This window comes from Grampus griseus, assembly GCF_964374135.1.
Source record: "Grampus griseus genome assembly, chromosome: 12".
NCBI classification, from domain to species: Eukaryota; Metazoa; Chordata; class Mammalia; order Artiodactyla; family Delphinidae; genus Grampus; species Grampus griseus.
This window is the reverse complement of record NC_139006.1, coordinates 84,722,315-84,740,866: the sequence shown is the minus strand read 5'-3', so window position 1 is coordinate 84,740,866 and position 18,552 is coordinate 84,722,315. Positions and strand designations below refer to the sequence as shown.

At 38.4% G+C, this 18,552-nt stretch overlaps 1 protein-coding gene across 2 annotated transcripts in view; it reads right to left on the bottom strand.

Annotated features, from left to right (window-relative positions):
- Positions 1 to 18,552, bottom strand: part of ZNF407 (zinc finger protein 407) — a 420,199-nt gene that overhangs the window by 378,366 nt on the left and 23,281 nt on the right. For both annotated transcript variants that reach the window (XM_082667537.1, XM_082667538.1), the window contains exons 2-3: positions 12,750 to 17,484; positions 7,344 to 7,458 (exon numbers count right to left, since the gene is read on the bottom strand). In XM_082667537.1, the coding sequence (XP_082523663.1) occupies positions 7,344 to 7,458; positions 12,750 to 17,424 (4,790 nt within the window). In that variant the 5' untranslated portion in view covers positions 17,425 to 17,484. The remainder of the gene's footprint in view (positions 1 to 7,343; positions 7,459 to 12,749; positions 17,485 to 18,552) is intronic.

Below are 18,552 nucleotides of genomic sequence, written 5' to 3'. Positions count from 1 at the left end.
GAGGAAAAGGCCAGCATTCAGCACCGTAGCATGGCACAGTTTTGTGATCCGGCCCTGCCACCTGCGCCTTCCTTTACAGTCCCACCTCAGGCAGAGCTGAAGTCCCTGTGGCTCCTGAACTCGCCATGCTCCTGGCTGAACCTCCCCAAAGCCCTGCCTGGAATGGGCTGCCCCTGGCTGCCTGCCTAACCCCCACTCACCTTCACATCACGCTACCTAGCTGATGAAATATTTTTTGAATCGGCAACAAGAGTCAGAAAAGACTTGGGCATTTCTTTACCTGAGCTTTCTCCATCCATTTGCAGCAGATATCATTTTGATCTTTTAACCCTAAAGACTAACAGCACATACTGATGCTCCATAAATATTTAATATTAAAAAAATCCCCCGCTTCACCCCTTCTAAGCACTTAAAACTCCAGGAATTTCTCGCAGTGTTCTTAATATGCCATGCTATTCCATACTTCACTACTTTTGCTCTTTTGTTCCCTCTAATAAAAAAGTGTCCTTTTTTGCCTTGTGTATAAATACCTCCTCATCCTTCGAGAAACAACTCAAACCCATCCTCTGAATGAAGCCTTTCCTGCTGCTCCCAAGCAGAGCTGGGCACCCCTCCTCTGTGGACCACCATCCCCCTCTCTTTCCCCTGTAGTCTGCCTCTGAGTCTGTCTCTCCTACTTGGAGCACGTGACGGCAGGGCCGTTGCACCACCTGGGCCTACTTGAAGAGGAAACTGTCAAGAATCTGCCCAATGGGAAATGAATGAATACCTGAATCAATGGTTGTACTTCCCTCGTATCTACATTTCCAACACCTCCTCTATTCAGTCTCAGACAAATCAAAGAGCAAAACCCTGTAGAAAGTAAAGGACTTTCAGAAACACATGAACAGGAAGACGGAGGGAGAAAACAGGTTAACAATAAAAATAAAAAAAAAAATCACAGGACAGGCCAAGGAAACCAGAGGAGTAGCTGCCCTTCTGTATTTCACTCCTGAGATCAGGAGGGCTAAGGAATCCTGTGATTCCACAATAGCATTTTAAAGTCACCATGGAACATTTTAAAATAAAAATAAAGGAAAAATTACTTAAGTCACTGAGATAAGACCTTTTCACTGGAAAAGACCTTAGAGACAGAGGCCAGTGTTTTCAACTACAACAGCAACAAATGACAATGTGTATTTTATTTCTATTTTCTTATGAGCTGATCACACTTACTGCCTTGGAATAAATCTATGACCCTACTCTTCCAAGGCAAAAATTCAAGAAAACTCTATCACAAAAAAGGAGCACAGGATATGGTGGTGACGAAGATGCCCTCCTCTCCCTGTGAGGAGAGGCGGAAAACCGTTTCTTCTGTTTCTTCCCCGTTATCCTAACCATACCCCCGACTCTCTCCTGGATTTACAAAGCAGTTCACTAAAAAATATCCTACAATCGTATCTGAGAAAAAGTATATTTTATTTTAATATAATAACCAAGATATCTCCTAGATTTTCAAAATAAAAAGTCATTTGTTTATAAAAAATATAAAATAACATCCATTCAGTATTTAAATGGTATTTCAAGGACTTCAACATCAGAAGAATAAACTAACAATGTACATTTGGTACTCCTCACTGACAGGAAGAGAGACAGTCAGCATTATGTGGGATTTTTAAATTTTCAAACTAAAGACAAAAATATACAATTAAACAAAAAGCATTAAAATATTATAGAGATAAAATATGTAACACATCCTTTATAACAAGAGTATTTTAATGTTAGTTTTGATGTTTTTTATAAAATTGAGAGATGCTGCCCTTTATATTGTTACATGCATAATTTATGACATGATATAAAACAAACTTTTTCTATCTATGTCTTTTTTCCTATGTCTCTTTAACCAAAACAACCAGCCGAACCAAAAACTTATTTTATTTGGATACATCTGTAGATATGATGGCTGTAATTAATTGTTCAGCTAAAAATGCAATCCCATGGTGCTCTTAATGATTTAGGTATACACAGCTTTAATTCTCAGAGCAGACTAAAAACAGTGATTTTAATTTATTCCTGCTGCCTAAAATTACACACAACCATGTATTTTTAAATATTTCCAGCCTATAAAAATTACTAATTTTTGCCACTTGTGTTTATCTGCATTTAGACTTTGATTTGGATAAATTAAGCTCTCAAGTGTTCCTTGCTTTATGAAACTCTGCATGTTGTACACTTCAACACAAATAAATGACTTGTACCATTAGAGGTTTAAATAATGTAATGTATTTCATGCTCAGCCTGAAGCTGGATTCCAATGAAGTTGCTAATGCACGTAATGATTAAGTGTAACTCAAATACTAACTGTGTTGTTGAAAACATGACAGGCAATAATTTGGTCTATTATATTCTGCCATTTAATTGCCTAGTACAGACATTCTCTGACACGTTATGAAGCAATGATTTACAATTATTCAAGCTGCAAAGGTCAGAAAGTGACATTATAATCATCTACATAGAGATCCCTTCTAATGCACAAAAACTAGGTAATGCCACACACACACACACACAAAGAGTTTTGCTGCATTAGTAACTTTCTACTTAAGGTTTCTTAAACCAACTAAGAATAAACAGTTCATAAGCACATTAATACACAATAGAAAATCTCTAGAATCTTTTCATGAACCCAGAGGTGACAGATTTAGTAAATGCCCTATTCTCTCCTGATTAGGTAAGTACTACTCAACTGTTTATATACAAGATTCAAGACTAGACACAGGGAAAGCGGTCAGAAAATAACATAACCCCTAAATCATGCATACTGGGGTTTTTGTGAATAATGGCATACAAAAGTTAAGTATCATTTCCCGGGTTTACTGAACTCACAGGCTACTTACTAATTTTCTACTTAGTCTTTTTTTGTAGTAACTAGTAATGAAAAACAAAAACCATAACCCAAGAAGATCAATTTTACCCCTCTCACCCTAATGGAAAGACAATAAAATCTTCTCTTTTTTAGGCACTTATTTCTATGATACTAACATGTTCAATCTGTAACAACTCAAGTGCAATAAATTATCAACACATAAAGAACAATGAGGAAAAATAATAAAATTATTTAAAACAACACTTTAATATGAGAAAAGTGAAACAGAGAGAGACCAAAAAGAGAGAGAGAGCGAAAGAGACTGAATACCAGAATATTAAAATAAAATACAGTGCAAGCAATTTTTTAGAATAATGTAAGTCTGAGCAAAAGCAGAAAACAAAAGTGGCTGGGGGCTGGAAGTTACAGCTATCACATGCTAGAGAAAACAACCTTAGAGAGAAAAAAAATAAGTACAAATTAAAATCAGTAACTAAAACAACAGATATTACAAAAGCAGAGAAATAAAGAAAAGGTACAGTTAAAGGAAGGAAACAGTGGTCTACCATTACTAGCCCATAATTTAACTCCATCACTAAAAATACTTTTACTCTCAGGTTTACCATCTGTACGATGGGATAATGAACATGAGATAAACAATCTCATGAAACTGAGATCAACAAATGAAACGACTGCTAATTAAGCTGTACACTAAAACACAGCACTGCTTAAATACTATTTATTACTGAGAGTATTATATATACACTAATGTGTGTGTGTATGTGTGTACACACACGGAGGAAGAGATTACTAAAATAAATGTAAATGAATTTAACAAAACATGGTTTCCACAATGATGTTCTTCAGCCACTGAGATTTTTAAGTTCTTGACTACGAAAAATAGCAAAGGTAAAGATCACGGACTTAGGAAAAATGTGTTTACCTATTTTTAAACATATGTTCCCAACAAAATTATTAACTTCTATATAAGGTGTTTTCTATTATTTTTTATTTTCTCCCCCACTAAGCCCTATGTCCGACCCATAGCACATTTTCATGTTAACTATCCAACAAGTGCTAAATATAAATTCACCTATATTCTATAAAATTCCTCTTGGGGTCATGCTCAGAAGTAAGAAAAACATTAAGAAACTGTAATTCAAAAAGTGCTCCTCCTAAAAGTGAAAGTAAAATGAAAGGCTTTTAAATGAAGTTATCTATAACATGTTCTTAAAACAGGGAGTGCAGAGCAATACATTTCTGAAACCTATACCCTGACATAAAGCATGTAAACCATGGGTAAACAAAACTTAAATCTTGAATTCTGAATCCCAGCTAGCATTAGGAATTAGACATCGAATACAATACATTCAGCCTCTTTGGTCAAATGACTCAAATCCATGATATACTGTGGCTAGATTTGCCGATGAGGGGGACAGAGAGATCTTAAAATTGAGCTTAAAAATTCAAAGAAGATCAGTGTAGGTTCAAACAACTGAAATAAAAGTTTAAAAGGCAGTTTTTATTAAAGGAGTAGCTAATGCACAACCCTTAAATTAAGCCTTAGTAAATAATATATGATACATATTTGATGAGCATCTAAAATCTTAAAGATATGAAAAAGAAGTCATACAATTACAAATAAACTGAAACATTAATACTGATGTCTTTTCAACAAAATGTACTGTTTGTTGTTTTCATCAATTTCACCATAGAATATAAGATTTTTTTCAAGAGGTAACTAAGGAAAAATAGTACAACACTGTGAGTAATAATTTCACTTCAAAAATGTGCCTGCCCCACTGTTTTCATATATTATTACTCTAACAGAACTGTTTGAAAAACCGTTTATTTCTTACAACTCAAACAGTGAAGGGGTTATTAGTAAAATTCTAAAACAGACACTAAGATACTAACTACTGAAGAAAACAAAACATAGTGCAAGACCTTCTGTTTGTGACAAAATTATAGAGTTAATGTTCCTGAAAGATCACTTCACCTTTTAAAGCATGATTTTTTAAAAGGTAAAATTTATAGCAATTAAAGCTAATGAAGAAATGCAGCATAAGCTGCTTATGTTCAGGAACTAATAGGTCCACTGAGCATTTCTAAGATTATTTAGCCATCAATGATAATGAATTGACATTGTCAGTGATGTTAATGTACCAGTGCTCTCTACTGCCACTAATCTGATAGCCAATTCTCTCTTTTTTTTTTTAACGTTTTTTACTTTAATTTTTAACCTACATTCTGCTCTATCCCTTTGAAACACATGGAATACAGAACAACCTATGATACTTTTTCTTTAGCATTAAAGGGTATTTAACTCATTATTGTTCTGTGTCAACTACATAGGTCGATAGGCATTCTGCAGTTTACTGAAATTCTTCAGAACTTTTAGCTTCACTGTAAAAATGTCTACCCTGTACAAGTAACTGTTATGTGACTTTTAAATCAAATTCACATAAAAAATTAAGAGAACTATTATTTCTTGTTCAAATAAAATTCAACGACTATTGTAATTTTAAGTGATACAATTTGAGAATCTAGATTGATTTTTCTATGTATACACACACACACGTAGACTTCTCTGACAGCCATATAAAACTCAACATAGCTATATGTACTTATAATTCTTTACTTGGGAATCATTATATAAACCATTAGTGCAACATGCCAGTTGTACATGCTAAGCAATGAGCTAAGCAAGTGTGCACTGCTCAAATCACACAACCAAAGCCAATCAATCAGACATTGTTTTTGACGCTACATATGTCAGAAACTGCTCTCTGAAAGTTTCTTCTTCTCTTTCCAGGTTTTGGTAACGCTAATAAAAAATGAATGGAATTAGGTTTCTAATAACATAGTATGCAAAAATTATTTCCTTATTTTGCAGACACAAAGAAGAAACTGCTTATTGTCATAGCACAAATTTTCATTGGAGTCAGGGCCTTCCTCTATCCTATAACTCACATGGTAAAAACAATAAATGAGGTATCTTTTAAAATTCCGAGACCTGGAGCAATTAAATGAACCATGTGGCACTCGACCCTTGCAGCTAAAATCAGTAGCAACAAAACTCATTCTCCCACTGATGTTCAGGGGGCTTCAGGGCAAAGGTTCATCTTCATTTACTTTAGCTCCAAGTCACTGAACCATCAATTCTGCCAATGAATAAATCACAGGCCATGGTTAATAAAACTGCTTGCAAAGTTATTTGTAAAACTATCTTAAGGGTCAAAAAATGCAACTGCATCCTGGGATGAAATGTACAGTCCATTAAAAAACAGAAACTGTTTTTGACTTAAAAGATATTTACACAGTAGTGCTAACCAGAAGAATCTTCCACTGAAAAAATAAACTTAATATAACATGTACGCGGCTTCCCTGGTGGCGCAGTGGTTGAGAGTCCACCTGCCAGTGCGGGGGACGTGGGTTCATGCCCCGGTCCGGGAGGATCCCGCATGTCGCGGAGCAGCTGGGCCCGTGAGCCATGGCCGCTGAGCCTGCGCGTCCGGAGCCTGTGCTCCGCAACGGGAGAGTTTTATATATATATATATATATATATATATATATATATATATATATATATATATAAAAAACATGTACGCATTGCATAATTTAATTGAATCCGAAGTGTTTTGTGAATTAACCATAAGAACTGCAGGTTCCTCAGGTTTCACATAAAGTGTTTTTATACGATGCACTTATTAGTTAATTTCTCTAGCATAACAGCATTAAAATATACTTTTAATCAGAAGTAAGGTATTAAAATCCAGCTCTGAATGTCCTATGATATACCATAGATGCCATGGCATTTTAAAACCTTTCAAACATTTCTGCTAAATTAATTAGTGTTGCATTAAGGCGTCTCATTGCTTCCTATTAAATGCAACACATTTGAGTGACAATTAAACATTGTGAATGATTCTTTAGAGGAAACAGCCATTAACTAAAACAGAAAAAAACAAGTTTTGAAATAACGTTACACAAAAACCTACATTATACACTGGTTTTTTAAGCTTCATCCCTGCAATAATCAGTTCTCTGAAATTAAATCTTTTTCTGCTTTTTTCCTTATAGAATGTGTCCAATGTATCCAAAGAGCCATTAATGTGATTAAAATTAAAGCGGTATAGCAAAAGAAAAAAAACATACATATACAATACTGAAGCTATATTATGTATTTTTTTATGTCTTTAAATGGAATTTACACTTCTCTCTGGCAATATGAATGAACATCCTATAATTTAGTCAATTTACAGATTACAGGTTCAAATTGACCTTGTAGCCCATAAAATTGCTCATCTTCAGTACAGGATTAGAAGTGGGAGAAGAATGTCATAACTGTGTTTAAGGAATTTACCATAACAATGGAAAGAAGGATACGCATGCATAATTTTAGCCACTCTTACTCCTATCAGTTTTGAATTCTGAAACAATGGATACCCTGCACATGCTTCCTGGTTCACCACGGTAGAGACGGTTTCAATTTACTCACCCACAGACATGACACTTGTATTCCCTCATCCCAAGGTGCCTTTTGACATGGTTTCTGGCATCGCCAAGCTGAGCTGTTGCAAAATGGCATATCTTGCACTTGAATGGTTTTGATCCTAAATAAATTTAACATAAAGTATGATTTGAATTTGAATAATACATTACTGATAAAGTTTTAAAAGAGGCCCAGATCTTAAATCATACTTATAATCTAATTACAAATTTCTGTCCCCCAAATGGAATACCTGCATTCCTTTCTAACTTGAACAGACACGCATTCCACAATTATTCCACCAAGAAGACTTTAATGTTCCAATGAGTATTTCTAACTTTCAATAACATTTATAAAATTTAAAGTCAAAGGTGATACACCTGAGCAGTACTAAGCAGATGAGATGAGCTACATAATTTCAAATATTTTTCTTACAATTCACAAAAATAGTTTTAAAAGTCATTTAACATTTTAAATGGAACATTTTTAAAACATAAATGCATACAGAGTAGCTGATGTTTTTTAAAAATATATTTATTATCAAATAAATTTCTCAGTGGCCACATCCCCGTTCCCTCATATTTCTACAGCTTTGAATTTTTTCACATTAATATTTCAGTTTTTTTTCTAACATCCCAAATTATTCACAATATTACTCTTTCAATACCATACAATATAAGAATATATCGTGGATAAATTATTTGCTTTTATGATCATTTTAGAGCCAAAAATCTGTGATGATTCAGCAAATCAGAATTACTGACATTATGGCTACTGTTGATTTCAAGAACATTTCAACATAAAAGGCACAGTACCAACAATTTTTTTATTTCATAAAGAAATAAGATTAATCTATACTCAAAAAATGAGGAGACAAAATTATTTCAAGAGTCCACAAACTTACTGTCAATAATAGGTAGATTCTAACTGGAAAATAGTTACTAATTGATAATCAGTACCCATATTAACAAGAAGCAACACTCTTTCAAAGTGTAACACATATATACCATTTTCTAATTCTAACCTTTAAATCCTCAAGGAAATAAAATCATTTAAAAAAACACAGTTTAAAATTGGTACAATGTTTCCAAATTTTTCATAGCATGTTTAGTACCTACTTGGTGAAGTACCTCTTCTAATACAGTTAGACAGAATATGAAATATGTGGACTTTAATAAATATACAAAAAGAGCTCAAATAAAAAAGTTGCAGTAAATCATTTTTGATCAATGGAACTTTGCGCAATGCCCTTGAAAAAAAATCCTCCAAGAATACTGTGCTGAAATTGAAGCGCTCAGTAAAAACTTTGAGTCTTAAATTTCAATTTAATTCCCAAAAGCTGACAAAAAAAGTGAAGCATTTAATTTTAATCTTCTAACAGAAATAAAAAAGTCAACAGTACTAAGCACGGGCAAAGTTGAATATTTCACAGTTCAGAGACAATGAAGCCAGATCTTCTAATACTTCCATTTCTACTGTTAGAAGTAGAGGTAAAATATATTTAGCACCTGAATGGTTGTATCTCGTCAGCTTTATATGTTTAAATGTCAAAAGCAGGTTGAGACTGCGGCTTACAGCAATCACATTCTATCAGTCACATTAGAGACTACAGTTTATTTAAATGATTCTGATAAAACTAAGCCTATCACTACTTTGAAACATTTCATCTTGACACAGCATTCTATAAAGGGACTTGTAAAAGAAAACAGTGAGAAGAACCAATTCACCTGTACTTTAAATTAAACTGCACTAAAGGTAATTAGGAAATTATTAATCAACAATAACATCAGGACTCTAAACGAAGAAGATAAAGCTCTCTCAACACGTGTATTATTACAATTTTGGTGAAAGGATCCAAAATATCTCGTGACTCAAGCCCTTGTGTGCTCGCTCTGCACTACAGGGTGTGAGTTCCTCTGTGTGGCAGCACACGGGCCACGGGGGCCGGACACAGACCTTCAGCGCTTTCAGTGGACTGTCCGTGGCTCCCTGGTGGAAACCGCAGTTCCTTCGGGTTTCAGCCATCACTGCTGGTGTGCTGACAACACATCCACGAGTCACCCTGTTGACTGTTTCCATGTAGAAATCACGGAGGCCCTGACTACTTTTTGTATCTTACATGCAGAGATGTGTTAACATCTCCTTCCTGGCCATAAAAATTCTAATACTACGGGACCAGGGGTAACATTTTTCTGTATAAGAAAACAAGAAATGTCCCATTTTTTTTCCTGACAGCGTTTCCATTTTTAAGCCTGCTAGGCCCATTCCAAAATGAATCCAGGCATAGTATTTTTAAGGCAAAATTTGTAAGACCACATATTTCTAAATTTGTCTTTCAGGCATATTGAGATTATTACAAACTGTCAATATTATTTTAAATAGTCCCACTCCATGAGACAGCATTACCCTCAGTAGTTTTTGTTTTGTTTTAATTTGGCCTGTGAGGTTTTCTGAAAGGGAAAAATGAAAGAGGGTCTCTAGCTTTCTGGCACCTCACAATGTTACCTAAATAATTCCAAAGACTTTAAAAACAAAGCCTCCCCCTCAGACCTGCACTGGCCTTCCTCAACTTCATTCACTGCCAACTGCTATGTATACATGGACGTGACACTGACACTTAAAAAATCATAAGAAGACTTTAGGTCTTAAAGAATCAAGTAATATGGATACAACCCATTATCTAATTAATGCTTCTCCACTCCACAATCCTCCCTACACTGAACACTTCACTGGTTCCTCTGCTCAGCTGTTTACTCCTTCATTCAACAAACAGCACTGAAAGCCAGCACCACATGGGGGTGAAGCAGTGAGCAAAGCAGAGGCCCTGCCCTCACTGCGCTTAAACTCAACGCACTAACTCCCCCTAACCGCCTCTTCCCAAGCTGTTCTGGCTTCTAAACCGTCACTTATTAAGGTACAAACACCACCAGCCCTAATGTTCTCCCACGTGTGGACATTTCCAAATAGCGCCAGAGACCAGCACGCTCTGAACAGGAAGTTAAGGGCTTCAGACAGTCTTCCGACTTAATGACCTCTGGTATAGGAAATTAAAGCTCTAACTACCAGAACAATGCCGGAGAGAAAATGAACAGCTTTTCCTGTATTACTAACGCAAAGGGAAAGGAGACGCTGCACTTTCTGGTCACGTGGATGGCTTCATACCAGCGAGCACTCAGGAAAACTCTGGGAGGCTTTTTTCCCACAATCCTTGATAACCAAAACTCATTTGTTTCTTCAAGTGCTGCTTTTATCGTGTTAAGGAGGGGAAGAAAAGGTTACATAAAACATATAGTAAATCACAAAATATGAAAACAGGGATTGGAAGAATAAGCCCTTTTCCAGTTAACCATTAATAACAGTCCCTGAATTACTATTTCATGGACATAAGCAAAGTATCAGAGAAGCAATTCTTTTTAAGATGCCCCCAGGAAAAAAAACAAAAGAAAACAACAACAACAACAAAAAAGCCTTGGATTAAAACCTGGAGAGCAACCTCCCCGCAAAAAATGACTTGCAAAATTGAAATGTCGGCTGGCACTGGGGACTCAGGAAGAGAGCTCTTTGCGGTGCCTCAGAACACCATAAAAATGTACTTGCTGATAAGCCAACAGGAGATGTTAAAAAGTATGCTAACTTTTACTAAATGTTACAATCAATGATGTAACTTATATAAGTAGGGTTACTCTGTCACATATTGATAGTTACCTCACTTTCACATCCACATTAACTTGATTTTAAATGCAATTAATACATATAGTCAAGGAAGACTAATGGACTACATTCTGCACTTAACCTGGTGGACATTTTCAAATGGCACAAGTGACCAGTGCAAACCTATTTTGCATTGTAAACGACTAAATAAATCTTAATGGATTAAGAATGATCAGCTATCAACACACAAGGGAATTAAGTGCTGAAATGCCTACATTGATTATTTTAAATTATCAGCCTTACTCTGTTCTTGAATTTGTGGCTTTTAGCGAGCTTCTACACATTTACAAGACTTATTGACTATAATTACAAGAGAATTCAAGTAATGGACACATCAATTATAAGCAACATGTCTTGACCAGACAGTTGCATAAAGAATTCTAAAAAGAGCTCCATTAGCATCTTCCTCTTAGTTTTATTCAGTTTTATCTGCCTTAAGAGGGCACGTTAAGAAAGAACCTATTTTCTGCACACATGAATGAGCCTGATTTCTAAAACCTATCATTTCAGAAAGTGAGCGGCAACATGGTACCGACAGAGGTATTAATAAGGCCAACAAATAAGTATTTGACCTTACTCTCCAGGGGTGGTTCTACTACATGGGAAGAGCTGGGATCAAGAGTACAATGTTTATACTTACCTAGATTAACCTTATGCAGGTTGCCCTGTTACTTTCTTCAGAGAAAAACTTTTATCTATCTTTAATCACCCTAAACTCTTAATAATGTTCCATACCCTTTTGTCTTCCTCCTTGTAACCGTGCACTAAGTTTCAAAAACTGCATGAATTTAAAGTATATCTTTAATAATAAGCCATTATTTAAAAGTACAGTAAAATAAACCTTACAGTTTTAATGAAAATATGTTCATTGAAATGTGAATTTATTATTCAAATCCACTCATAAATTCAACCATGGAGACAGAACTTGTCTAAGCAGAGCACAATGATTTACAAAAGCTGTCCATTTAAAACAAAGAATGTATGGCAGGTTTATAGAAACACTGCAGTGAATTTTAACATAAATTTAGAATAGTGGCTTATGTATTTTCCACAAAAAGTTTTTTAAAAAAATTTCTACCTAAAATTGAACATTAAAATGGAACACTACATGTGACAGCACAGAAATTAAATCAAGTGCTACCTCCATGCAAACCAAATCCCCAGGACATATTAACTTTGAAAAGTGTTCACTAATTTTGATCCTTGAAAGCAGAATCTTGTTGCCTGGGAGTTACACTTTGGTATATAAACTATCTGGCAATGAATACATTTAAATCCCTAAAACTGTAAGAAAATTTTCATATTCCACTCTTCAAAAGCCACTTAATATGTCCTCTGAAACCCAAAGTGCCACTTAATAGACACCCTGGAAAACCAAACAACTAGGACTTAGAGACAACTGAAAAGCTGTGAGAGACAGGAATTTAACAAACGCATCAGAGGGACTAGGCTTCTTGATAAAAGAGATCTGCCAAACATCGTGCCTTTGGAATCACTAAGGCTCAATTAATTACCTTAAGAAATGTTAAGGGTCAACAAAGACTATGGCAGCGTCCAGAGCCACGGGGCAGTGGGAGGTGAACTGGGTGGAGGCCGACTGGCAAATGCAGTTAAGGACTCCACATTTGGATGGGAACAAATGTCCGAACTCTATCACTCCTCTGCACCTGGTGGGTAAAGAGAGATTTGCTGCACTTTACATACCTGTGTGAGTGCGAATGTGTGCTAGGAATGCCATCGAATTGCTACTGCGACACATCTTCCCACAATACTTGCAAACGTTCCCCTGATTTTCCTCTCTCTCGCGGTTGATTTGCTCAGTGTCTTCCACTATGTACTTATTCACCTCTCGGAGCAGTTCCTCATGCTGCCCTTTAATATGCAGAAATAAATTCTGTTCAGAATCAAAGGGCTCTGTACACTTGACACATTTAAAGGTGGCCCCTCCCTCGGGAAGCTCCTCGACGCTGGCCTGTTCATTTCTCATGTGACCAGCACTGGCCAAATGCTGATGGAGGTTGCTCTCCGTGTAGAACGACTTTCCACACAGCAGACAGTGGAAGTGTTTCTCTTTTGTAGGATGCTTCATGGCTATGTGAACATTCAGTCCACTCAAACCATCTGCTAAGAAGCCACAGTCATCACAACGAATTCGTGTGGATTCGGCAAAGGAACCGCCGTCGGATTTCTTCTTTTTCACACCTTGAGCACAGTCCTTTAAGGGCAACTCACTCATTCTCACTCCTGCTGCTATAAGCCCCTCTTCAGACTGGTCTAACAGGTCCCCATCTTCGGGGTTCTTTATCCTTATGATGGAAGAATCAAACCGGCCAAAACTGTACACGGCTTGTCCTTTATCATCAATACTGATTATAGTTTCATAAACATCAGTATTTTCAACGGTGCTATCAGAAGCTGGACCATCCTCTTCCAAAATTATTTTACTTTCATGTTGGGAATTCATCAGAATCTCCTTATTCTCTAGAACGGGATCTTCTGGCACATCTTTCAAATCCCCTGAACTCTGCACACTTCCAACTTTGTTCTGACCACTGCCACCCAGGTTGAGCTCTTCTCCAGTTGCTCTCAGCATGGTGCTCTCAGCCGAATGCTCTCCTTCTAGAGCTCCGGGGCACACACGTTTGCCAAGGACTTTATCTGCCTTGTCCCCTATGTTTCCGCCATCACTCTTGCAATGTGTGTCTGGATCACTGACGTCATTCAACATACTGTGGTTTTCCTTTGCTGTCTCATAATTCAAAGCTGAGCTTCCTGAATTTTCATTCTGAAAGTTGCCTGGGGAGCCATAATTAGAGGAAATATTAAGGGACACCATCTCCTCCGGTTTTGTAACTTTATCCTTGGCCAGGGGCGGCTGGAAAGCTTCACAAAAGGAATGATCTTCGCTGAGATTAGATTCTTCCTCAGTCTCAATTTCTACAGAGCCAGGAGCGCAGAGTACTTTGGACATATCTAAATTAGTATTCTCATCCAAAATAGAACAATCAGCAGCATTTCTAGTTCTGAGAGTTTCAGAGGGTTGGTCTGAAATTATCTGAAATTCTTCAGAACTTTGCTGATGCTGCCCTTCAGGAATAATGATGGTTTTGGACATTTCTGCAGAACTGGCTTCTACGTTAGAAGAGTTCAGGTAAGACTGCCTTTTCATCTTATGTTTTTCTGTTGCTGCGTGCCTGGTCATCTCCCGCCGAGTCACAGCATAGTAATCACACGCCATGCAATAAAACGCAAACTCTCTTGTATGTTTCCGTTTTATGTGCAGTTCTAGAGAAGGAGAAGAGTAAGCGTTAAACTCACAGCGCGCACATTTGTTATCTCCTGTACCTATGTCATCTCCCTGGGAGCAGGCATTGCCCTGATGGATAAGGTCCTCTGGTTCTAGAGACGTTTGTTCCTTTCTCTCAAGAATGTGACCGTTAGTTTCCCCATCTGTAGAGTGAAACACATTCTCAACGTCGACTCCAACTGGATCCCCTTGCTCTAGTGCTGGCTTTTCCGACACAGAGGTGTCTGCTTCAGCTGACTTGCTGGCAGGTACATCCGAAACTGCTGAAGCGGTGTTCTTCCTACAGGCTTCAGGGTTCCCCCCTTCCGGGCCAACAATGATATCTGAACTTGCTTTTCCACTCGCTTCTATTTCTACACGTCCTTTATGTTTCTTGGTGGCACAATGACGTTCCATGTCTCCCTTAGTTACAGTATAATACTTACACACTTTGCATAAATAACTGTACTGGTGACTGTGTTTTCGTCTAATGTGCACGGTCAAGTTTGTAATACTCGAGGCCAAAAGACCACAGTGTGAACACGTCCGTGAGATGTTACCTTTAGGTCTCCCTCTCTTTGGGGCAGTGGTCAAAGTTAATTCAGCCTCTTTGGTGATTACACCAGATTGTGACAGTTCCTGGGGAAGGAGGATGCTCTTGTCGAGACAGGTGTGCTCCTGGAATTGCACACCTTCCACATGGCCTTCTATCCTTCCATTCCCAGAAATGGTAAACTCTTCTTTTTTGTCATTTGCACCTATGCAGACCCTTTCAATACATTCTTCAAAGCTTAAGCCAATATTATTTTTCTTAGCATTTTCAAGATGTTTGCTTCTCTTAATGTGTTTCTCCATTCCTTCTTTGCTCAATGAGTAAAGATTACATGCCTTACACAGAAAGTGATAGTCTTGACCATGGCGGAGCTTTATGTGTCTTGTGAGAACAGTGGAAGATCTTGTTTTATAAAAACACTTCTTACACTGAAACTGAGGCTTATTCGCATGTCTTACTTCATTTCCATGGCTTACCCTGGACTGAACTGGCTCTTCCTGAGCTGCTTTTCCTGACTCACTCACAGAATCTTTTGTATTTTCTGATTCTAAAGTACTTAAAGGTAAAGTCTGTAAAACCAAATCATTGTTAAATGATTGAGAAGTCTTTGGCTGACCCAACAAGTGAATGTGCTTCTCAGTTGTCTTGTGTTCCTCCATGTCTTTCTCAGACGAGAAGCACAGATCACAAGGCGTGCAAAGGAACCCCCTACTGTGCTTTTCCTTCATGTGGTCTCTCAGGTACATTTCATTCAAGGAAGTAAAGGAACAACACTGACAACTGAGGCCGGGGGCGGTCTGCTGATGCTGGTTATTGTGCGAGTGTGCATCCAAGTCCCTCCTGGATGCACTGGAAAAGCCACATGTCTGGCAGTGAGACTGCATCTCTCCTGCGTGGCTCCTCTTCACATGGATTTCCAACTCTGTCCTGTTTGTGGCTGTGTGTCCACAGTCTGTACACGTACACAACACCTGGTCATCAGAAGGCAGCCTCACCGTCACCGAGTCAAAGGAGCATGGGTGATGGGAGCTTCTCCTGTCTTGCTTCAGGTCCTGGGTCTCTGCGGATGTGACGCACAGACCCTGGACGCTGCCACTGGTTTCTGCATGCTGGGGTGTTGACTCAGCATCACTTGTTTTCATCTGTGTTCTAAAGTGTTTCAAGCACAGCCTCTGAGTTTCAGTAGTGCCTCTTTTGTTAACTCCTAAAAGAGTGAACCTTTTCTTCGCCTGGCCCCTTAGGGCGAAAGCGCCGCTGCGTCGTCGGAAGCTGCTGCCCAGCATGAGGACGTTCCGCTCAGGTCTGGGTCTTGAGGACGTACTGACACCGTGGGCTGCCTGGAGGGTGTTTCTGGTAGATTCCAATTTCTCTAGGAGACCCTCTGAGGTGACTAAGGCTCCTAACTTTTTACTCTGGTTTTCAGGATTCCGAGGTATATCGAGGGAGGTTACATTTTCTTCAACAATCTCTACTTTTTCTGGTGAAGTACTCCTGGATGGCATCATTTCAACCAGCAACTCACTGCCATTTCCACTTTGTTTAGAAATGCTTCCTCTGAAATCTTTAAATTTGCTTCCAACGTTTCGTAATCCTTTTGAACCGCCATTCTTTGCTATTGGCTTAGACGCTCTTGGCTTTGTGCGAACACTTTTTGTTCCCATGGGACATGGCTTCTTAGGAAAAGGCTGTTTGGTTAAGATCTGTACAAACCCTCCACGAGCAGCAAGGTTCTGACGCCGGAGATGTGTTTTGCCGAGATAGTGTGCGTTCAACAGGTTCTCCTCCACACACTGAAAGCCACAGAGGTCACAAGAAAAGACCCTCTGCGGCCCGTGCGCCTGCCTGACGTGCACATGTAAGGCCGTGCTGCTCTCTGCTTTGTGGCCACAGGGGCCGCAGGCGTGGTCCTCAGGCTGCTGCATGTGACACTCGGCATGCTTCTCCAAATCGGAGCAGGAAACAAACGAGTGACCACATGCGCCGCACTGCAGAACTGCATCCACACTTCCGAGGGTACTGCTCGCAGGCATCTCGTTCTGAGGGAAGGGAAGCTCTCTTCCTGGATCAAGGAAAACCATTTCCTGAGCGGGCTTCTTCTCAGCATCTGTTTCCAGAGAAGCAGCGTCCGTGGGGCTAACACTGCAGGGGGCGGCAAAGGCACCAGGAAGACACACGCCTCCATCAGGGTCACTAAGGAGGGCCCCCACCCCTGTCCCCGCCAACGGGACACCCGCTTCCGGGCCTGAGCCCTCAGGCCTCTCTGACCCAGGGATGCCCAGCTCTCCTGACTGGAGGGGCTCTGCCTCAGCTAATTTCATTCTCTTGGAAGCGTGTTCATTTCCATCATTCCCCACGACAGCGCTGTCAAAGTCCGATGACTCTAAAAAGCCTCTTTTGCTTGTGGAATTTTCAGAGGAATCTGCTATCACCTCAGATACAGGCCCACAATCTACATCATGGGGTGAACTATTTCTCAAGTCTTTTGCTTCTTTGTTTACACTGTCATCCTCATCATTCTCTGGTTTCTTCTCAGTATCCATCACTAATAAAGTGCTGATGATGCTTCTTGTGTCAGGGGTGGCTCACTGGGCACACATAACCTGGGAAGAAAATAAAAACGGTATAAAACCTTTGAACATAAAGAAAAGACACACAAGTTAGTCGAAAAGTCGACATAAAGTGACACACTAGACGAAAAATATCATAAAATTAGCCTCGAGGTCTCCTTTACATTGAGATGGATTTGATCGCGTGTGCAAAGTCCTTTATGAAATGCATGAAATCAGATTTGGGGCATACCACATCATCATACTGCTGACTCAGGAAGCAATGCTACATTACTTTGATAGAAAAAGTAATTTTCAACCAGCTTACAAAAAAACTCCCATGTTTTAATTCTTTTTACTGGTACATTTCAATTTACTACTTAAAAAAAAAAACAGAGAAGCCCTCTTTTCAAAGTACATTTCCATGAACTCCCATTCTGTAGAACAGATTAAACAAAAACTGCTGTAATACAAGTCAGGGAGCCAGGCCTCCCCCTCTTTAGCTTCCCAACAGAAGCCCAAGTCCCAGTGTAAAGAAAACATAATTTTAAAACAACTGCTTCATCCTCTTCCCCTAGAGCAAAGAGTCTGACTATCATCCTTCTAAGTACATTCTAATTAACAACATGCATATGCTCATCATACATCATCGTTCATGTTCAAGCACTGTTGCCAATGAACAGCCACTCCTGTTCCAGGTGTCAATCACCAATGTCTTCATCTAACAGTCATTTTGTGTTGTCTGAAGGTTAACAGGTTAAGGGGAAATGTCACTGATAGAGTAGAACTAATAACGTAAATTTTAGTGGGGGGAGGAAGAATTTTATTGAATAAAATGCTTTAAAATCAATAACATTGATTTTATTTTTCATTATGCTATTTAATTCAATTAAAACATATCATTTTCCATTTACTTTACACCATGAATGGAATTCTCAGCCAAATGCCATTTGATTTGATGTTAATTAAAAGTATTACTCATCAAGTATTATGGCCTCAAAGCTAATGGTAACTATTTTTAACTATTTTAACCATTTTTTTTTGTTTTTCTGTCACGATGACAAACCAAATGAAGGCTGTTGTTCTGACTCTGCTAAAAGTAGGGACTAGAAATTATATATA